The sequence below is a fragment of the Rhipicephalus sanguineus genome, chromosome 5, assembly GCF_013339695.2.
Source record: "Rhipicephalus sanguineus isolate Rsan-2018 chromosome 5, BIME_Rsan_1.4, whole genome shotgun sequence".
Lineage (NCBI taxonomy): Eukaryota > Metazoa > Arthropoda > Arachnida > Ixodida > Ixodidae > Rhipicephalus > Rhipicephalus sanguineus.
The window spans coordinates 82,722,793-82,745,974 of NC_051180.1; the positions used below are offsets into that span (position 1 = coordinate 82,722,793).

General features: G+C 47.2%; 1 protein-coding gene across 1 annotated transcript in view; it reads right to left on the bottom strand.

Annotated features, from left to right (window-relative positions):
* Positions 1–15,734: 15,734 nt before the first annotated feature.
* LOC119393894 (probable serine carboxypeptidase CPVL) overlaps positions 15,735–23,182 on the bottom strand; it is a 7,666-nt gene continuing 218 nt past the window's right edge. The window contains exons 2-3 of the mRNA XM_037661085.2: positions 17,029–17,567; positions 15,735–16,218 (exon numbers count right to left, since the gene is read on the bottom strand). Of these exons, the coding sequence (XP_037517013.2) occupies positions 15,937–16,218; positions 17,029–17,567 (821 nt within the window). The 3' untranslated portion in view covers positions 15,735–15,936. The remainder of the gene's footprint in view (positions 16,219–17,028; positions 17,568–23,182) is intronic.

Consider the following 23,182-nt stretch of genomic DNA (forward strand, 5'->3'; position numbering starts at 1 on the left):
TGTTGAAATGGGCGTAACTATGCAACAAAAATCTCCCCGTCTGCCAAGCTGACGTGACGCAGGCTATGTAGAACTGTCCCGACTTACTGGCCAGATGGAGATACAATCAATCAATCAATCAATCAATCAATCAATCAATCAATCAATCAATCAATCAATCAATCAATCAATCAATCAATCAATCAATCAATCAATCAATCAATCAATCAATCAATCAATCAATCAATCAATCAATCAATCAATCAATCAATCAATCAAACTTTATTTTCATGAACAGATATATGCAATTACAGGGATTATTTGGACCGATAGCCTAAAGTGGCTAGTGGCCGGTCCAATACAATGTGCAACATAAAAAAATGTACAGGTCAGCTTTGAGGTAACAAACAAAAGCGACCATATAAATACAAACAACACAATAATACATTTTTTTTCTGCAGACATGCATACTTATCAGTTTGCAATTAGCTTGCTATACATAGGCACTTATTAAAAAAAAGAATACTACGAAAATCGAATCAAACACACACATGCTTACATGTCTTGACTCCACAGAAAAATGATTTACACGACATGCTGAAATTACCTGCCGTTTTAATCTCTAGGGGGACCGTGTTCCATATTTTTGTTCCATTAAATTGTATTAGTCTTTCTCCGTAAACATTAAAACATTTGGGCAGATTGAAATTATCATTCGAAGCATGTCGCGTGTTGCGTTTAGAATACAAGCTAGGCTTTCCACTTGCCTTCGAGTCTGTCTAAACTCCTCATCATTTTGTAACGTCTCATGTCATTAGATCCTGGTTTCCGAGTGTGTGGCTATATTATATAAATGTATAAGCTTTGCCTGTGAGCGGATGATGCCATTTGGGTGAGAATATATCCTCTGTGCCAACATGTTTTACAAGTCCTAATAAGACGAAGCGTGCACACATACGCGTCGAAATCTAGTGCGTAAAGCTCTTACAGGCCGTCTGCCTGTAAGGCATTTTCAAGTATAGTCGCTAACATTCAATGAACATCGCACAGGTTTCGACTTCACGGACTACTACGATGTCGATATTTGCCGGGATGACTCAAAAACACTCTTCTTTGATGTCATTTTCAATCATGATGACTATGAACTTTATTGGCATTCCATTTGAAACCTAGAATGATAAAAATCTGAGCTTCTTGATAAGCATTCATCGTAATCACTTGAAACGTAGCTGCGACAAATAGTCATCTACGTTCTTTGGTTGGCGAAGCAGTGAGGTGTTCGCAACATAATGCAACGCAAATACGCGTATGCAATAGCCAGCGTTATGGTGCGGATTACAGCCGAAGTGAATGCAGCCGACATGCATCCGCTGTCACACTTTGAGCCCTTGCCCGGGCAACTCCGAACAGCTGTTGGTGCAAAGCACACGGTACAAACAAAGAACGGCGCTGGTGTGAGCGCCAGATTGTCCGGTCCTTTAATGATCGCAATATTTTTAAAAGTGCGGCCTATTTGTGTGCCTGCCGAGGATTTGATGAAACATTTTTGAGCGTTTGCACTATGACCTCTAATATTTAAGGTTACTGCCATGACGCATCTGTGAGGCATAGCACGATGCGTAGTTCATTACTGAGCTGTCTGTTAAAGCTGGAAAAAGAAACTGACATCCGCCACACGCAGATATCGAACTCATGTTCACATTACCTGCGAATTAAAGCTCCGTTCATAGAAAGCGCTGAGACATGCTCTACCGGATGCGTTGGGTCACTACCAGACCTATGGCTACGTTTTACGCTCGATTTTATTGCGACGGAGGTAACAATGGGACAACGTATTTTGGGTAGTTTCTGCATGCCTATTTACAACCGAGCCAATGGCGGAGGCTATGGAGTTCTAGATGTTATTTTTAACGTCGTCCCCATCGCTTCGTTTTAGCGAAATATTTTTCTCGTATTCCGACGACAAGAGAGACACTTCTCCCGCTGGTGCGTTGAAACGCGAAATACCGGAGCGAGGAACAAGTGAAAGAGTTCGTGAATACGCGTTGTCCATCGCATCTCTTTTCATAAAGGAGGCTGCTCGACATCCTTTCTGCACCCGCCGCAGTGCTCGAGTGGTTATGGCGCTCGACAGCTGACCCGAAGGTCGCGGGATCGCATCCCGGCTGCGGCAGCCGCATTTTCGATGGTGGCGAAATGCTAGAGGCCCGTGTGCCTAAATTTAGGCGCACTCTAAAGAACCTCAGGTGGTGGAAATTTCCGGAGCCCTCCACTGCGGCGTATCTCATAATCATATCGTGGTTTTGGGACGTAAAAGCCCGACAATTATCATTACCAGAGCGCTCGCATCAACGTTGGTTGAATAAAAGAAAGCCGCGTTTCAACTTGTACATGCTGTTACGTTTGGCCTTAAAGTTCATCGAGGCAGACGCCATTGAGCGTACAGCTGTCTGCCAGAATGCTGTCTCCCACACATATCGGCGCTTAGACGGGTATACATGGAACGCCACGTTCCCTGGAGGTGCTTACGCCGAGCGAACGGGCAGGTCGCCGTGGATGGATTTCTCAGAAAAAGGACGTTGGAATTAGGAGACCCCCTTTTGGCTTGTTGTTCTCTGCGTGAGATAGCAGCGCGGGAGAGATTCTCACCCAGCCACTTTTGCCATCTACCCTACCTTAATCCCCAATACCCCGTGAGTGTATCGGTTGAGGTGTCCTCACTTGAGAGACAGTTATGGCTCATTCACACCGAAGGCGGGGCGGCCAAAGCGGCAAAGCGGTGAGGCGGAAAGCGGGAAAACCTCCTCTCCAGGCGGCGAAAGCGGGGCGGAAAACGAGGCGGCAGGTCCGATCGCTCTCGGACCAATTTTTTGCCGCTCGCCGCTGCTCGCCGCTTTGCCGCAGCCAATCAGAACGCGCTGCGGCGGTGGCGCGGCGGTGGTGCGGGTGTCTCTTTGGGAGAAACCGTGCCACGTGATAGCGACACGTGCGCTAACGCGCGAGAGGCCCCGCCTCCTCGGCCGCGCGGGCAGCCAAGAGAGCCATGCGGTCTGAACAGGTGCGCGCGCTCGCCGCCTCGCCGCCTTGAAAAGCCCGCTTGGCCGCTTTGCCGCCCCGCCTTCGGTGTGAATGAGGAATCGTGCACTCCAGACCCAATTTCCATTTTCACTTCCTTCTTCATTTTAAGAATCACCTCCCCCTTCCAGCAGGGAAAATTAACCTGTGCCGGAGGGAGCGGTCTATACGTGTCTTCCGAAATTCGACACACCCGCTTTATCGTGCGTTTTGGTCAGCGTGGGACGGCACCGTTGAAGACGCTCCCATCAACCCAGGTGGTGCCTTCACCCGAGGCAGCCATCATTCAACGCTTCTTCCGAGTATTACCCGCAGTGGAAGCGGAGGTCATCGGCCCTCCACCCCCAGCTCCCCTTTGGACTGAAACTCCTCGTCGACCTTCCCACCTACGAGTCTTCGGGGCGTGGCGAGTGTATTGTGTGACTCTTTGCCTCCTTTCGGGAGGCCGGACGCCAGGACGGCAGGTCACCGGATTGGCGGGAGACGCTGACACAGGTTTGCCTGTGCCTCTGTAGTGATAGTCTCGGGGCTATAAAAGCCAAAGACTTTTGACGTTATTGCTCTCTTTTCACTCCAATCCCCTAATCACGTAAATAAAACTTACGTTCCTTCTTGAAAGAACGCGTCTCCTCACTGGGAATCGTCGGCTATGAGGACGGACGGCGGGAGCCAGCTACCGTAACGAGACCCGCCGAACCCCACTCCTTACAATGCATGTTCGCGTTACCCTGAGCGGCCGACGCCAACCCTGCCAAGGTGAACCATTAATCACACACGCAATGCGCGTCTCAAGGTCATTGCCTACAATTTATCCCTCGGAAGCACGCTTCGTGATATCGCGTGCTCGCCGTCATAAATTCTGAGTGTACAACTCTTCCGTCCCCGATAACTTATTTCTGTCAATGCATCCTGCCTGGTCGTCGTTGTCCGCCATTGTAATCGCATGTTCGTTCCACATCTCCGGAATGACGTGACGGGCCCCCTTCCGTCACCGATGTCAGGAAGTATCGGAGGCATGACGCGCACAATCGTTCCAAGATTAACGGCCAGCCGGCACTAGCCTTGTCTCCACGGAGCAAAACAGTGCACCACATTTCACAATACATGGGGACCACTTTTCTCGGCAGTGCTGTAGATGGTACAGAACCGAAACGCATGCCTGCTAGCGCACCAAGGAATAGTCCCCAATTTTATTGACAATTTCATCATTTGAATTGCTCAAATAAATGCTGCTTTAGTTCTTTTTAGACTCAAACACTTACGGGAAATCGTAGGTTAAATAACGTTAATGTTCACTTTACAAGAATGTCGTCGTTCTTTTTTTTTCCCCCATTTCGTAGACAGCACCACGTTTTGTGCACGCCTGTTTTCAAAAATAAACATGGCGTCCCTGACGTGCATTGGTCAGTGTGCGGCCGCAAACTCGCTGTTTAGTTCTCCAAGAAAAATACGCTAGAAATGCGGCAGTGAAACGTGCGCTGAGCAATCGAAATGTCTCTCTCGCATACGCATTTTTCATGTATGTGTTTTTCTAAACGCGTTAACGCTGCTAGCAAGCACTGCTCACTGCCAAGATGAGCTGTCCCCGAATACAGACGATTCGCACGAAAGCGATTTCTGGAAATACGCAATACTAGATATATCCGTCCCTTTTGTTGTGTGGAAATCTAAGACCCGAGCATTGCTACGCTTGTAATAGCTAATTTTAAAACGGAAGTTGGACCTTAACGGAGGAGCTTCACCTGGGGGAGGGAGGAGGGGAGGGGAACTGATGCATTATTAGGCCCTCAGTGGAGACATGCGTCCACGACCATATTTTTTTATTGACTTGATATAACGAGATGTCAGCGCACAATAAGAGAGAGAGAGAGAGATACGAAGAGGAGAGGCAGGAGGTTAACCAAGCATTGGCTCGGTTGGCTACCCTACACTTGGGACGCACAATAAGGTGCCGTCTACTCCTTAGCTCTTAGAAGGTCGAACAGAGAACCTACAGGGTCCAAAAATCACACATGAAACAGCGTTCTCGCAGTAACACCAGAACATAACGAATACATAGCACATACAATATACAACTTGAATAACACCATGACACTCCAATATGACGTTTCGAAATTACAGAGAATAATGTGAAGTCAGCAGATGTCACACACATCATGTAGAATTGTTAACACGCACCATGTAGTATTAGCTAGAAGTTTGGTGATTATAGATCATCAGTATATCGTCACAAACGCAACAAGGAATCAAGAAGACACATCACTTTGTCCCATGTTTTCTTGAATTCCTGTTAGGTTTGTCCTGGTGTACCTATGAACTATGCATCACAAACTAGCCCGCCAGCAAGTGTTAATGGTTGTTATTCCTTTTGGAGCGCAGGATAGAACGACAATGCAAGAACGTCAATTCTTAAAGCGCAGACTAGCAACTATTACTTAGCACCCGTGGTGCATGTTATCATGAACGTTAGATTGTTCTGTTGCTTGTTTTCACAAATGAAAAATTTAGACAACCGGGGCGGGAAGGTTGTCGATGGACGGCTTTATGCATTTCTTGCGCCGAGAGTACACGGCGTAGTAATCGCTTCACTCCATTTATATATACGTGCGAGCGAGCGGACGGGAGAGTGGGGCGCAGGGAGGAGAGAGAGCGAACGTCGAGAGAAGGAGCGGCGAAGCACTGCACCTACCCTCTCCTACACTCTCTCCACACACGCGGGAGCTCCGCCGAGCTCCCGCGATGCGAGAGCCCTCGCACGCCATAGCGCGCTCCTCCTCTCCACTCACTCTCCGCTACTCCGCCCGCACCACCTGCTCTGGTTGCTAGGGGCGAGGATAAGCGCGCGCGCCCGCAGCTGTTGCTATGGGAGAGGGAGTGGGAGCGGAGAGATAACACTTGCCGGCGCGCGGACATCGACAGACGCCTGACACGCCCCAACTAAGAAATGCATTCGCATTTAAAAGTCACAGTTTCGCCGCAACGGCGAAGCAATGAATGCGATAGCAACAAATTGGAATGTAACAAGAAGAACGGAAAGCAGCTCGAAATTGTCAGCGCTTCGCTCGAGCCCAAAGGACGCACGAAAAGAACGCACACAGGACGAGCGCGAACTATCATGCGTCACAGCTCGATGCTTGAAGCGCACTGCTGAAACATAAAGCAGGACGCACGAAACGAACGAACAGGTATACACAAGACGAGCGCGAACTAAACCTCGCAGTTGTTACTTATTTCTGTTTGAACAGCGCGCTCCTTTCGCAAATGCGGCCGCTGGAGCGAGCGAAGTGATCGTCGTACGCTCTGTGACTTCAGCGCGGCCATCGTGGGGAAAGCATAATACATACAACCCCCCGCTCTACCCCGCGCCCGCCCCCCTTCTTTCCTTGAGATAAGCGCACGAAGGCGACCACGTCCTGTCGGGCAAAGCATCGGCGTGCTCCTCGCGCAGCTAGCGCGCTCCTCGCGCCATGTCGCTGGTAATGAAGAAACCCTTATAGGCGCCTGCCGTCTCTGAGTCCGGCCAGCGGTAAAGGGTGTGTATATAACGCTCGCCGTTAGCTACGTGGACGATCTGCGTTCCGTGGCGTAGTGGCTAGCGCTACGCGCAGCCGCGCTAGAGGTCCTGGTTCGATTCCGCGCTTCGGAAGCATTTTTCTGAATTATTTTTCTTTGGGGCGTTTATATATGTATACATGTACCGTGCATGACGGAGGCGACAGGGACGGACAAAAACCAGCCGAGACTGTCCATATAATTGCTATCGCAATAAAATGATGGCTGATCCCTCCGTCATAGGAATCGGTATAACTAGAAAGTGAAACGTATCGTCACCGAAGTAGTTTATTGTTTATAGTGCATTGGTATGTGAGAGCTTGTACAATGTCTACTGTTTGGCAGATATAGCACCGCTTGATGTGGACACATCTCACTCACGTTGACGCCTAGTGGCACATCTCCATACCGACGACTAATGCCCATGATCATGATCGATTGCGGTAGCTGAAGTTCTTAACATATACGTGGACACCGCATATGGTAAATCCCGCGGAAAGATGGCATCAACAAGCACATAATAAACACTGGTACTCGATATGCTCTCCTTCAAAGCGTCGTGAAATGCGAAGAGAAACGCTGCGCGCGTCGTGTCTTCCCTCTAGCCTGGCCGTTACTTCTCACAGGGCGGGCGCGGGGATCGCGGTGCGACAACCAGGCGAGTATCGGAGAGCTATTTTTCGATATGGACGGATGCTATGAGCGAGGCTTGGGCTCAAGCTGCTACCTCACGGTGTGTGAAAGCGTTGACGAAATTAAACTTGTATCGGAAACGCGCCGAATGGGACGGTGGTAGCAACAGCGCGTTTTTTTTCTTCGAGCCTGGTGGAAAAGATGTCACCGCCCCGTTATAAAGGGGGCGCTCAGAGCATTCATCCATAAATCCAAGAGCACTTTGAGAGGAAACTGTGAAAGATAAAAGACGCGTTCACGTAGCCTCCGCAATGTGTTTGGCAGTAGCTCAGTGGTCTAAACGCCCGTCATCCATCGTCGCGGACCAAGAGGTCATGGGTTCGACTTCCGTCATCGGAACTTCTTCTTATAGTTTTTTTTCTTTGCCATCTGATGGCGTTCATTTTGCTGACGTACTTCCGTGACAGGAAATACGTCATTAAAGTATTGGTGGACCCCAGCATAAAACACTTTCGTGTTAAAAAACGACGGATGAACACACAGAGACAAGTGTTCGCCGTCGTTTTTTTGCGCTGTTATTTTACGAACATTAGATTGTTATGTTGCTTATTTTCACAAATGAGAAATTTAGACAACTGAGGCGGAAAGGTTGTCGATGGAGGGCTTTATGGCACCCTTGTGTCCTTTTCAGTATTTTTCTGTTCTTCGCTGCGACTCAGAAAGATGTTCAGAGCCTTGAGGTTTCTTGCACGACTTCAATACGCCACTAGACTTAAGCAACGAAGGCGCCAGAAGCGCCTTCGTTGCTTTCTGGCGTGAAGCTCGATCTTTCCGACATTCCAAGATTGACTTAATGTTTGCATTTAACTCGCAGGGAAATGCGGTTTCTCCGGAAGAGAATCGAACCTGCAACCTTCGTGCTTAGCAGCGCCCCGCTATAGTATACATAAATTCTCTCGAACCAGTTGTCATGCTGTCACTCACTTTATTATCATTCTGGTGCTTGTTCTTGCATATCATATGAAAGCCTCTTAGGCGGGAAGTCAGTTTACTTGCAAACAACGCGAACAAAACGAGCACTAGGCAGGGTGTCGGAACGAAATGTTTTTCGTTTTGGTTTTAGTTTCGTTCCACCGCAAAAAGTTCCGTTCCGTTTCTGTTCCGGAACGAAAAAAAAAAATGTTCCGTACGGTTCATAACGGTTTTTTTATGCGAAAAATTGAAGTTAAGGTAATCATAAAAGCATCGCATTTGTGGTGTAGTTACTTGCCCTCCTCTTAAGAAAGTGGGACAAGTGGGACACGTTCTTCAGAAGAGCGGAAGTAACTGTACCACGAATTCCTACCAACTAGCACAAACCAGTAATAATTTCAAAGTCATAGTATTTATTTTCTCAGAAGACAAATACGAATTTTTTTTAGTGGGCTCAATGCTTTGTGTCAAGGGAGTGAGCGCGATCTCAGTAGCATCACATCATTGAGTGTACTCTCTGATGTGCGAGACGGCTGTTCTGATAAAAAGATCGCTTGACTTTGTAGAGCCCGTTGTAGAGTCTCTTGGGGCAACTAATACAAGTACGCATGCAAGGTACCCACTACGCCATAAATCATCGTAGTTTTTCTGAAGTAGCTAAGTTACCACTATGATATTTTTCAGTCATTCTTCGGAGAATCGTGGTACCGGCTACACATCTGTAAGGCATTATGTGCGCTTTGTGCTGTGGCTGATGATGAAGAATTATGGCTGAGCACTTTGCAGTTGGTGGGAAGCAGTGTTGCGGAATGGGCGCCTCCATTCCATTACAATTCCATTCCGGGGAATTAGAACTTGCCACAATTCCATTATTTTCAATTCCTCGGAATGAAAATACTTAGCCCATTCCCACTCCGGGAATGGCCGGGCAGTTCAATTCCATTCATCTAATTCCTCAACGTAGGAAAAGCATCTTGATAGTTTTATCGAGTTAAGAATGAACGCCCCATAAAGCTGATGTTATCAGATGCATTAGGAACTGCAAAAGTACGCAAGTACGCTGTGTTCTCCTGTGCGCAGGTTATTTACGTGTGTCAGGTACTAAACTGCTCGAGAGATAAAGATCAGACTGTGCATAGAGTATTCGCCACTTTCATGTGGGGGTATCAATGGGAACCAACGCGCAGGGGTAATTTGTTTCTCCCTTCAGTATCTACTGGGATAAGGCGTTTTTTGTACACAAATTTACGCCTCGGTTTGTAGTACCGTGCTTGTAATCAGCCAAGCCATTTTAAAGATACTGCTTCATTGTTAAATTCGAGGCTCTGACTTACTAATGTTTGAAGTTCGAAAAACAGCACGCAGACGAAAACGTGCTCTATTTTCGGAAAAAGACGTAATTCCATTCCCATTCCATTCCGTGCAAAACGCGCTTAATTCCATTCCATTCCTCCAAGCGTTGTCCCCATTCCGTTCCAGGATCGCGAAAATGTGGAATGATTCCGGAGTCATTCCAATTCTAGAGTGGCAACTCTGCAACACTGGTGGGAACCAATAAACAAGACACTCTTTGCGCTTTAGCATTGTGTAATGACTGGTTGTTATTTTACTCTTCTGCCACGCTATATTACATATGTTAACATGATTCCTGGCCCGACATGACGCCTGTATGACGCCTGCGAAGGAGTTACAAGCACCAGCGTGGCACTGTGGTGGAAGACCCGACTGCCACGCAGAGTGCGAGGGCTAAAATCCGATCCGATGCTAGAAATTTGTTTCTCGTCTAATTTTTTCTTATTTCTGGTTTTCTGGTTTATTCTCCTAACAGTCTACTTTATTTCCACTACTGTTTACACAGTTACACGCTGCCAACGCGATGTTGAAAACAAGTATATAATTATGTGGGCATATCTTGAGCAAACAGTACAAAACATTCTGCTTACCCCTTAGGAAAATAGCGAAATTGAGTTTGCATTATCTAATTGTAAATCATCAGGAGCCATCTTAAAGATGTTAGGAAAGGGATTCGAGAAGCGTTGTTTATGCTGCTCTGTTTTGCTTATGAGCGTCCCAACGAGCCGTTTCAGGCAATTTTCCACCGGCACTGAATTTTCTATTGTCTCAACAGGTAAATTGACAATACTTCATGCTCATAGCTATTCAGGGCGCCGTCTGTATTGTGTTTCTGTACCCATTCAATGTGAATGTTTGGTACACAACCACCTCTCCATTTTACTTATATTTGTTTTCCTGTTTTAGCTTTTCTTAAATATTTTTCGCATTACTAATCGCCACGTAATGGGAGCTATAAGTGGCAATAGCGCGAACAGCGGCGGTGTCCTGCGACGCTTGAGGAACTATACAATACGTCGGAGACGTTTCTGTGTTGCACATGTTCTCTCGTTGAAGAAACATTGCTAAAAAGATTGCACGTTAGTGAGTATATCAAATAATCCTTTACGCCGGCAGATAAGTAGAATGTGAAAATTCATTGCAGTTTTACGTCATCTACGTATACACCAGGGGTCTCGAACTGAGCTTATAGCCAGCGGGCCGTAGCCGCGAAATTTAGTTTCAAGGGCCGGGACAGTAAAGATGGTGGGAGAGAGTTCGAACAAAATGACGTTTGAAAGTTTGACGTTTCCCATAGCTCATATATAGGTCATTTCTGAAGGGTACTTGGAGTCAGGATTCGAGAAACATCGATACCGATGTACAGAATGATAGATATCTGGACGCGGATTCTGAAATATAGAGTTTTTGTTCCACGGTAATGTTTCAACACATGGTGACCACATGTTCCTCACGAAAGGAATGCTTGAGACCAGTCATGTCTGTGCAGCTCACCAACATACTTATTTAGAAAATAAAAACAAATGAGACGAAGACAGTCATGTGTGCGGACCGGGCCGCTAGCGAAAGGTCTCAAACCCCTAGTATACACCATGCGCCCCCCCTCCCCCCAAAAAACGAAAGAAAAATGTCGCTACCAGCGTTGTTGCTGCTGTACACCTGTCCGGATATACGGTATTGTGCAAGCTGTCTTTTACGGACAAGGTAAAAGTCCACACCGGTATTTGCGCCGTCGTGCGAAGGCTTCCTACTGACGTTATTGTGATTATATGGCAACCAGCTAGCTGGTCGGCAAGCTGAGCAGCGACTCCCATCAAATGCAAAAATGACAAGCAAGAACCGCTGTCAGCGAAGTGTACAAAGAGTTGTCCTGTGAAGAAGCTAAAAGAAACCCCAATAAGATGTTTTGGAAGGAAACTAATGTACTTTGAGCAAGAAGGGTAAAACTTTTGAGATAATAACATACATTTCATTCAAGCGAAACAAAATAGGTCACAGTTAAGAAATTTTCAAGCAGACATTTTCGTGCATATATATAGGAGTTTGCTGCATGCTACATTATATGGATCTATAATAACAAATTTGACAATGTATCGAAGTATCTTAAGATACAATTGCCAAGTATCGTATCGGATACAATTTTTGCGGCAGTATCTTGTATCTGTATCTCCAATACTTCTTGCCTGAGTATCTTGTATCGTATCGCGATACAATTTCAAAGTATCTTTGCCCAGCCCTGGCTGGAAGTCAGCGTTTACGAAAACTTGGAATTGTGCTCTGTGCAGGCCTATTGGCCTCGAGGCCCACCACTGGAAACACCGGCGCCACCGTCGGCGTGACGTGCTTGGCAGGATCACGTGGTCTCAGCGGCCGCGTCGGCTGCTTGTGGCGCACTGCCGCGTGCTTTGAAAACGAGTTTCAAGTCCCACATGCGCTGCGGTCTGTTCAAATTCGGAAGTTTTCTCTCATTTTCTATTCAATTGAAACCATTGTAATAGAGTGGCTGCCTCCGAAGGCGACGAACATGGGGCTCTACCGCTCGGTGCCGCAGTGCCGCGCTTACGCAAAGGAACCCAGTGTCAGCCTGCACTGGTAACCGCGGGACAAGAAACAGCGTGAAGCATGGGTTGTAAAGCTAAGAACCGGCAAGTAGCCATCCGCTGCGAGTCTTGTGTGCAACAAGCACTTCCGCGACGAAGACTTTTGTTACTGCGTCGGGCCTGCGATGCTCGGTGACGTAGCAGACAGCGCGCACTGAGAGGATGGCTCGCACGCGCTTCCCGCCGGCAAATGATGCTTATCTGCCACAGGATGGTAAAAGCTGCTACCTTTTACCACGTGCGATACCATCTCAGAACCCTCCCGTGCGACCTCTTGATCGTCGGCCCCGTGCTCAGCGTCCACAAAATCGGCTGCAGATGCGCAAGTCATTGTTTAGATACGTTGAATTAAAAAACGCACAGGGTCCCTTATGCATTCGTTAAAGATGACTGGAAGGCGAAAGCCATCTTCTTGTCAGTCGATGTACTGATTCTCCCGCGCCCCCCTCCAAAAGCGTTCTGCACCTAACGCGGTTTTGCACGGCCTCCGTGACCGATCACGGAGGCAATGCAAAGTGACCATGACGTGTGAATACATCATCATGTGACGTCACATTATGTGACGTCATAACGACACTACATATTTTGGCGATCTGTGGCGTCACGATGACGTCATATGGTGACACCATCACGTGACGATTACTTTTTGCATCACTCGTGTTGACGCCGCCGACGGGCAACCTTCCCATTTGACGAGGCATGCTTTGCTTCATAAGCTACATAAATTTTGCATTGCCTCCGTGATCGGCCCACCGGCCAACCCCATGTATTTTCTTGGAGCCTCATTTATTTACGTGGGAAAGATGCCACCCTGTTGGCGTTAGACACGACACTGCTGCCAAAATTGCTGGGGTACGCCAAATAATTTCTATCCTGTTTTGCGGCTGCTGGTTGCTGCAATACCTTCTATTTTATTCACCGCTATTTCAAGTTCATGTGGGTCCTACTTCACAGCCGACGTTTGCAGAACAAATCCGGCAAACGTTACTGTATTTTCTTTCTGTTCCTAGGCGTCGCGTGCTACTACATGCTCGGTCTCGTAGACTGGTTCTCCTTCCACCAGCAATCTCGAAGTGGTGAAGCTTTGGTCTATGAATTTGTTGATGACAGAGAGCGGCAAGTTCACTGGAATGCAAACGGAACGATAATTAAGGAGCATTAAAAAAAGGCGTCGCATTGGCTCACGTTTTGTGTGAGCACTAAACGAAACGAATGCGCTAAATAAAGAAACAGAAGCAGCGGCATTTGCCCGCTGAGAAGACCGATCAATACGCAGTGCGAGACAACTTGTCAAATTACATTGAAACGTACAGCGAATTTAGACCGAAAAAAAAAAAAAAACACTGAATCGTCGGGACGGCAGATCACAAAGTTGCCATGCGCACCGAAGCCGCAGTTGTAAGGAAATTGTTTTTGAACTGTTCTGATAGCGTCCGTACAACAGTAGTTTGTTTGCTCACAAATTCTCATATTTTGCGGCCTAAAGTTCACAGCGCGGTGCCAAAACGCGCTCGTAGCAAAAGCGAAACCATCAGTACGAACATACATGCAGACGATCATACATGCAGAGGCACCGTCAGTCGTCGCGAACCCGTGCGATCGCTGGCTTGAGGACTTCTTTCTGTTATGCTCCGTTTGGTTATACAGGCAGTCTACTCTAACGAGATATTTCACATAGTTTGCACTCAGCGAGTGACTACCTTTCACGCAAGAAGCCGGTTCATGGGTCTCCAACGCTGTGACAGCGGGAAGCGGGTGCTCGGTTTTCTGCAAAGAGACAACGACTGTAGACTATCTTGTGCTTTCAATTCGTCGAAAATGATTATTTTGACAGTAAAGAACACAGTTCATTTCGAAATTACTTACAGAAATGCCCTGGAGAGCTTCGGCGAGGTGTTTTTGTAGAGCGCCAACAGCAAAACCTATGGGGAGCGCGCAGGCGGTATCCTGCCTAGCACGCAATCGAGGCGCGTCCGATAGAGGGCGACTCCGTAACTCCTCGAGGCCAATAGGGTGGGTACGTGTTACTTTAGCGCCTATGTTTCTTTGCGCGTCTGAGCACGAGGGCAAGGGTTCGATTACAGGCAACGCCAGCAGTGCTTTATTAGCGTCTTGAATTGGGCTGGTTGGTACGTACTGATTTCGAATGAAGAAGCAGCGCTAGAAGTCGACGAAGACGAGAGGACACAGAGGACCTCTCGTGTGTCCTCTTGTCTTCGCCTTGTTCGCTGTTTCTTCGTTCGAAACCAGCACTGCTTTGTGGCGAAATGCGAAAATGCCGGTGTTCTTAGATTGAGTCGTACGTTAAAGAACATCGACCAGGTAGGTGGTCAAAATTAATCTGCAGACCTCAACTACAGCGTGCATTATAAACCGAATCTTGGTCTGGGGCGTAAAACGAAGGAATTATTTTTTAATGATGTATGGTACTACATCGCTTGTAGCTGTAGATGCTGCTGCGGCACGCCAGATATCGCCATATTTTGCTCTTCTTTGCTCGTAAGGCTACATTCAAGTGTAGCGGCGGAGATTCGAGATGGAGCCTCATTTTCTAAAAAGAAAAGCAACGGGAAAAAAGGGAACACACGATAACAGGCTTGATGCGAGCTGCCATGCGGGACTTGCCAGCCCACGGCACGCGCGTTCCTTCTCTCGCGCGCGTGTCGCGTCTTCTAGCTTGCCCGCTCGTGGCCGCCATGACAAGCAGATAAAGCGGAATCAGTTCTGTACGCTGATTGGCTCGAAGCGCTGACCCAACTGTGGCTGACTGCGCGTCGGACGCTTCTAGCGGCGGTGTTCGCCCGACGAAACTTGGCTCAGATCGGCTGCCAGCGTCAACTTTTCTGATGCCGGGCGATCGCTGGACATAGTTTGTAGCTGTGGCACCGATAGTTCGTTCCGTGTGCTCGTACTTGAAAGTGATGGCCTCCCTCGAGAAAACAGGCTCACGGTAATGGAACTGTCTGCTGACTGGTGCAACGCATTACGTTTTCAAATGCCGCACGATATAGTACACTGAAAGAACACTTGAGGATCCATTCTCAGGAGCTGGAACTGTGGCAAACCGGAGCCGAGTTTATTAAAGAAATACTTTTGCTTCCACATAAATGTGGCAGTTGTGCCCTAATTGGTAAGAGGGCGCACATTAAGTATACGCGTTGCTCTATACACGCTAATACGCTGTGCATGTTAAAAGGCTGGGCGTGCAAACATGGACACAAAATAGATGCAAAGGCAACACAAACACTGACATTTATGTTGCCTTGACTTCTCAACTCAGCTCTCTGTTATTCTAACGCACTATGGTTTTCACAAGCATCAGCCTTCCTCTGCAGCTGCACTCTGTGAACCCAGAACGTTCTTGAGCTTTCCTCTTTACTTTATGGCAACACTTCTTTCATAAGAAGGAAAAAAGAGTGACCCTAGACGCTTTTCCACCGAAGACACGAAGTCCTCCTGCCAGACGCGAAGTCCAGTCGATAGTCGTTTCTTAAAGCTGCCAAGGTGGGGTGGTCTACGAAATGATCGAACGCATGTAATAAGCCACCATTGCAGTATATACACGCGGAGATCAGCAGTTTTTATTTATGTCCACATATATACCGCAGGGCAAGCTACCCGAAAAGCACACACACACACGCACACTCACGCTTTAGTACTAGTAAAAGAAGATATCGCAGCCCCTGGCAAGAACCTAATGTCTCTTGTCCCATCGAAACGGCGGCCTTTGGGTAACACGCTCGTCCGTGAATTTGTCATTAACGTGCGTGGTCTACTCCGCAAACGGCTCGTCGTTCATGTATCTGGTGATCATATCGTACGCCGCCTCTGGCTGGTCGTATGGAAGAATGTGACCTGCGTCCCTGACGATGACAAGCGTGCAGTTCTTTGCGTTCTTGGCGTAGCCTCGCACGCTTTCACCGTCGGGTGAGCGCCAGATTTTCTTCTCGGCGTTCGACCATTCCTCGTTGCCCGACCATGGCAGGGTGTACATGAGGGTCTCGGTTGCAACGGATGGGACAGTGATGTCGAGATTACCGCTGTACATTAACACCTAAGGAAGAGAAGAAGACAAAATGAATGGAAATAAGAACATTATAATACCTGTTTTGTCAGTGATGACAGGATGTAGAATATAGAGGAAACGAATTCACAATGACCGTTGTATTATTAAGCAGTGCATGATATTTAAGAGGTGATGGTGATGCAAGCTGTGCCAGCCATAGACGTGTGTACAGTGGAAGGGGGGGGGGGGCAGTGGGGAGCGACAGGACTCATACTGACAAAACATTTCTGGCGCAAAAAGTTGTTTGTAAGATCAGATGCTATCCAGTCGGGATGTTGGAAATATTAGCGAGTGCAACCGGCCAGTGTCAAATAGTACTTAGGAACAAAAATATCTGTGAATTCGCTTCACTTGCCTAGCGAATGAAAGAAGCACTACATTGCTATTCTATGCGCCACGCAATGAAAAATTCTACTGGTAACGTGACTGTCCATCAAAGATAATTACACGAGGTATTTTGAAGCGGTACCTGAACAGCCGCGTATCGCACTGCATAGATGGTATACGTTTAAGGGGATTTTAACATTACGTCTCGCAGTTCTCGCATGCATTCGCAGAATACACAGGCTCATGGCCAATCTTGAAACCATACACAGTTCTGCAGCGTGCATGATCACACAAGTGGAAGCTACCTGTGAGTGATACCGTTTGCCATCCTACCGAGCTACATAGCCTTAAATCTCACCAGCGCGGTACATTGCGATTTGAAGAAGCTCGTAGCTGTGCAGTTTACGTGGAACGAACGATTACTCAACTTTTCAAGAGAATGTCGTTTTAAACTAGAATACACGATAGTACCTTGTAATTGTCCGCCAGCAGGGCCAAGTTGTCCTTGACAGACTTCATAATGTCTGCGGCAAGGTATAGCGCGACTTCCGTTGATTTGCCGTCGTATTCCACTTGCCCAACGTGGAGTGCTTCGCGCGCAGTAGGGGTCTTAAGGAACGTCTTGTAGCGTGAGTGCGATTCGGGTTTCTCTGTGAGTAGATAGTTGTAGGCGTATTCGTATCCCGTGACGTTTCCAAAGAACGTGGGCGTTCCAGCGATTGTGCCTAAGAAAAGAGAAGTCGCTAGCATACTGGCGCTCAGGTAGTCCTCCTCACGGATCATGCTCGCCACTCGATCGCACCCTTCTCGCATGTAAGTCGCTTGACCCTTGTCCAAGAGCCCGATGTAATACAAGAAGTCCCCGTAGATAAGGATGGTAATGGGGTCTGTCATACCGTTGCCCACAGCGATTCCCTTCAAGTTGATTGGCACCCGGAGCTGGTCCCTGGACTCATGGAGGAGGGCACCAATCGATGGGATGTACTTTCCTGCGTAGAGTGTACTTTCCACTTAGGAGTGTCGATCGCGAACGGACACCGGCGTAACTAGCCGTACGCTAAAGTGGAAAGTTGGGCAAGTTGGTTCGGATCCGTGATCGTGAACCGCGCACAAGGCAAGGGACGAGTTAAAAAGGAAACAGGACAGCCGCTGACTCGCAGCTAAGTTTAATCGCAAACAATCGTCAAATATATCCAGTGACACAAAAACAGTGGGTTGATGGGAGCAAAATAACCATGTTTAATGTGTATCGCATTCGTCTATTCTTTTTTCTGTTGTTTTTTGTGCCATTGTATATATTTTCCGACCGCATGTGGTTAAACTTAGTTGCGGGCCTGCGCCTGTCCCGTTTGCTTTTCAACCCATCCCCTGTCATGTGCGCTGTTTGTCATCATGAATAAGTAGCACTATAGTACGTAGCCTGTTCTCATGCGCCGCCCAATAGTGACAGCCGAAGGGCGGTTGGGCTAAGTAACGCCTCGCCGGTCATGATGTGACTTTCGGTCCATAGCGCCGGCTTGAGAAGACTGTGGTCATTGGCCAGTACACGGGTTCATTCGCAAGGACTTTCATGCTCAAATATTGGACCCTCAGAACGGGTTATGACCGGACAGATTAACGAACGGTATATGTAATAGCGAAAGGGGTTGCGGGCTGGAGATAGGGGCACCGAATCCGATCACCACGTTTTAAAGACGATAGTCTTTCTTGGGGAACTTAAACGCAGAAATTTTGGTCTGTCTTTCTGTCTTTCTGTTTGTCGGCACGTCCCTCGATTCAGCCACTTGGCGAAAGTTGAACCACTTGCCCAAGGGCCAGCCGTCTTGAACTGGTAAGGCTGTTCATACTTGTGAACGTTGTCGATCAAAAAGTAAATATCATGCATATCTGAGGTGCAACATCGCTAGGTAAGCATTAGGTGGCGTGTTCCTTTAATAGAAAATGCATACATACGTAATTTTAAGGACCCTAGTTTCTTAAGCTGCGCTGAAAATGCTTAAGAATGGAAGCTTGAGCGAGTTGGTATGCGTTCATCTTTGTTGAAACAGCGCTCACTAGACGACGACGAAGTAAAAGAAGGCACAGGACAGGCGCTGCCTGACCTGTGCCTTCTTTTACTTCGTCGTCGTCTAGTGAGCGCTGTTTCAACAAAGCTGAAAATGCGACTGCGCTGAAATTTGCCTTCCTCCGTGCCCTTCGCATGAGCTCATTCTTGTGTTTCGGTTTCGGTTCTGTATTGCACTGTACGAATGCCATGGGTTGGTGTTGAAAAACTTTAGTTTTGAGAAGGCCAAGAAGGTGAAAAAAAATATTTAAAAAATGAAAAAGCAGCGTTGTGGGCGGCCTTCAGGCTGCCGGTTGTGGGCGCCGCTCTGGCGTTCCTGTTTTACCCAGGCGACGTGTAAATAAAAGAGTGTGTGGAGAGTACTCGTTGAGTGCGGACGTTTCTCTGCTTCAGCGCTTCGCGCCAAACCGCGTTTTCGGGCTGGCTGGCGTCCCCGCCGTTCGCGTTGGTCACCGCCGGTCTTCGCCTGCTGCTGCGCCGGGACTACCAGCACGCAACACAGCACTCATGTTTCCCGACGTATTGCCAGATGGCGTCCATATCTCACACAGCGCCTCTTCTATCGTCTTTACACGACATTTGCAGCGAAGCACGCAGATACGCGGCCAAATTTTTTAATGTACATTCATTTGAGATATTCAGGTTTAGTCTGTTACCGGTGCCCATCTTTCAGCGTACGTTGCTGTCACGTCTTAGTGCATCTAATTAAGGAGCTTGAAACGAAGGCCATCACTTAAATGAATGAATGAATGAATTAACGAACGAATGAATGAATGAATGAATGAATGAATGAATGAATGAATGAATGAATGAATGAATGAATGAATGAATGAATATTTGTTCGAGCGAAATACTGGAAATGGGCCTCGAAGGAAAAGCTACACGGGTAGCTTGAGAAGTGCACGAGGCACAATAGAGAAAAAAAATTGGGGGACGCTTAAGCTTCTCCTTTAAGAGTTGAACGCGATAGCGATATCCTGCCCCTAGTGCGCAACTTCGAACACTACGACTGTTTAACGGAATGCGCGCAGTAAGGTGTGTGCCTTATATAATGGGTAGCATGCTTTAAACCAGGAGCAATTATGCGCGAGTATAGTGAACATGTTCTAGTTCACTGTATGCGTGAGAAACTTTTTCGAAGTTGCGATGCACCCAGTACGTGGTCTTAAGGGAATACGCGGCGTAATGTGTGTGCCTTTTGTAATGGGTGGCTGTCTTTGAACCACCAAGTCGTTATGATATTGACATGGTGTGACGCCCGATGGCAATGTACGCTTGTATCACGCAATATTACTGCGATATTACATCTCATACTGTGACACCTGTATACAGGACGCGTATTTTTGTGAAGCATGAAAGTTACTTTCAGTGCAGCTCCAAGCAGAGGCGTGGCTGTGTGGTAGAACACCTGCTTGCCACGCATACGGCCTGGGTCACGGACAAGATGATGATTTTTCGCTCACAACCAACGGCGCCGACACCGACGCCGACGGCGGAATTTCTGCGATGCGAGCTCTTTAACGCTATCGCGCTAAAACTCCCAGGTCAATGTTCATCTAGACAAACAAAAGGAACACTGAGGTGCATTGATAAGATATAAGTTAAACTTCTTCACGGAGGGTGTAAAAATATTTGGATTGTTTATGCTGTGATGATTTAGTGTGTACCGTAAAGTGAAACGAAGACTTTGGTTGCCGTATAGCGTCCTCGTTCGGGCAACGTTCCATATTTGTTTAGTTCTGGTGTGGAAGCATTTTTCATGTGGTTTAAGTTCAGCAAGAGCCTTCAAGAAATCGGATGAGCATTGCGGTGAGGATCTATGGCAGTAGAGTAAACGATACTCAAACATAGCATGTACGCGTACAATTTTATATTGCTCAAATAAATTTGTAGTATGGGCAGTGTAAGGAAACGCCAGCGATTAATCTGATTGCCTTCTCAGGAGGCCGAGTATGGTGTTTAAATTTGTTTTGGATTTTTTGCCCCAAACAAAGTGACAGTAGTAACTGTACAATTGAAATGTAGCACTGTAAAGCGCAAGCTTGTGTTTTGGCGAATATTGATTGCGAAGTTTAGAGAGGAAGCCCAGGCAACTAGCAAGATTGTTTTCAAAAATTGGGGGACCCTTAAGCTTCGTCTTTAAGAGTTGAACGTGATAGCGAAATCCGGCCCTTATGTGCACTTCAACCACTAAGTGCATACTTATTAATGTGCATTGTTGCACACACACAGCGCACGCGCGCGGTGTATCTATAGTGATGGTACAGGCAGTACAGGTTTTCGATCTAAAGCACTTCCGTGTGCAAGAGTCGAGACATATTTCTCACAATGCCTCACAGACGGCAGCACATTATCTAGCGTTTGCTGTTTGCTTGATCAACGCCTCCTCCAGAAAGCAGGCGTTGGCTTGATATGTTTTCCGCTAGATGGACGTAGTTGTCCATTTTTAGAGCTGTTTGAAAGTTCGTGTGTGATTTTAGCGGCGATGGCTGCACTATCCCGGCCTTTTTCGAATCATCGCGTCGCGCAAAAAAATTGGGGGACGCTTAAGCTTCGCCTTTAAGAGTTGAACGCGATAGCGATATTCTGTTCCTATGTGCGCAGTTTGAACACTACAACTGTTTAGCAGAATGCGCGCACTAAGGTGTGTGCCTTATGTAATGGGTAGCATGCTTTAAACCAGGAGCAATTATGCGCGAGAAATTTTTTCGAAGTTGCGATGCACCCACTGCGTGGTCTTAAGGGAATACGCGCGGTAATGTGTGTGCCTTTTGTAATGGGTGGCTGTCTTTAAACCACCAAGTCGTTATGATATTGACATGGTGTGACGCCCGATGGCAATGTATGCTTGTACCACGCAATATTACTGCGATATTACATCTCGTACTATGACAACTGTATACAGAACACGCATTTTTGGGAAGCATGAAAGTTACTTTCCATGCAGCTCCAAGCAGAGGCGTGGCTGTGTGGTAGAACACCTGCTTGCCACGCAGACGGCCTGGGTTCGATTCTCACTCGGACCCAACATTTTTATTATTTATTTTATTTGCAGCTTTTTCGATTTTTCGCTCACGGACAAGATGATGATTTTTCGCTCACAACCAACGGCCCCGACGCCGACGGCGGAATTTCTGCGATACGAGCTCTTTAACGCTATCGCGTTAAAAACGTAGTTTGATGGCCTCGCCAATGCGCCTACAAATCGCCGAATGGGCTCATTTTCTTCGTGACACTTGCCGAACAAAATGCTTTAAGGAGACCCCCTTCCACTACATGGCATTTATGTAGTGTTTTTTTCCGAAGCAGCTGCAAGTAACATCGTGGCTTTTTTTTTCTTTTCTACGCTAACCGCTGCACTTGTGAATGACCTTTTCCCAGAACCTGTATACCGACTGCCATATTTGCTTTTGCCTGGCCATGATGTATTATTCCGTGTACGTAGAATGTGCATATCGCCAGCAGCGAAAACGTTTTTCTTTAAACTGCACACATCCACTCTACCAGTGAAGAAATGGCTCAATGAAAAATCAATATATGTGCCCTGGACTGTAAATTGTCGACTCTGTAACCAACCTGAGACGATAGAGCAGTGTTTTATCCATTGTCGTGACGCATTTTATTTCTGGGACATTCTAAAGAGAACAATCAGAAAAGACCTTCCAATCACAGCTCATGGTATTCGGTTCCTCCCTTTCAAAAAGAGCCCCACCAATAATACACCGTATGATTTATTTATGTTATTAGGACTTTATGCGCTATGGAAAAGTCGCATGATCGACAGGCACGCCGAGCCACCACGATCGACGAGGTCTGTCTTCCGAGAAGAAGCTGCTCAAGTGCGCAGTGTTGTTGAGGCTTTTGAGCCCGTCCCGGAGTGGCTTGCACTTCTGGACGCTTGTGTGTGTTTGCCTGACTTTTGAACAGCCTCTTACTGTAGGCAACAGTGTGGGTGTTCTGCATGTTAAGGTAATTCTAATGTGACGAAGTATGTAGTGTGTGGTTCACAGCTATAACGGGTCATCTTTCCATGAATTACAGAAAAAAAAAAAAACATCGTGGCTTTGTGGTAGGACATCTTCTTGCCACGCGAACGGCCCGGGTTCGATCCTCAATGGGACCGAAGATTTTAATTTTTTATTTTATTTGCATCGTTCTCGACTTTTCGCTCACAAGCGTCGGTAGCGACGCCGACACCGTCGCCGACAGCGGAATTTCTGCGACACGAGATCTCTAACGCTATCGCGTTAATACGCATTACATGGTCAGACCATTTCATGCCAGAGTCCCGTCGAAAAGAAAAAAAAGTTCCGCTGTAATATTGCAAACATTGGTGCCAAATCAAGGAAACGGGAATTGATGTAATAAAACTATAACTTTCCTAAAGAAACTCCTTTGAATCAACCAGACGGTTCCTCAACACAAGATGAAGCAATATCCCAGCGCCCCATGAAGATATGATCCACTGTATAGAAAGTGCTTTAAGAACTAGTAAAGGTGCACTGAAGAAAGATAATAGTAAACTTAGATTTATGTATCAGGCTTCTGCAGTGACGAAAT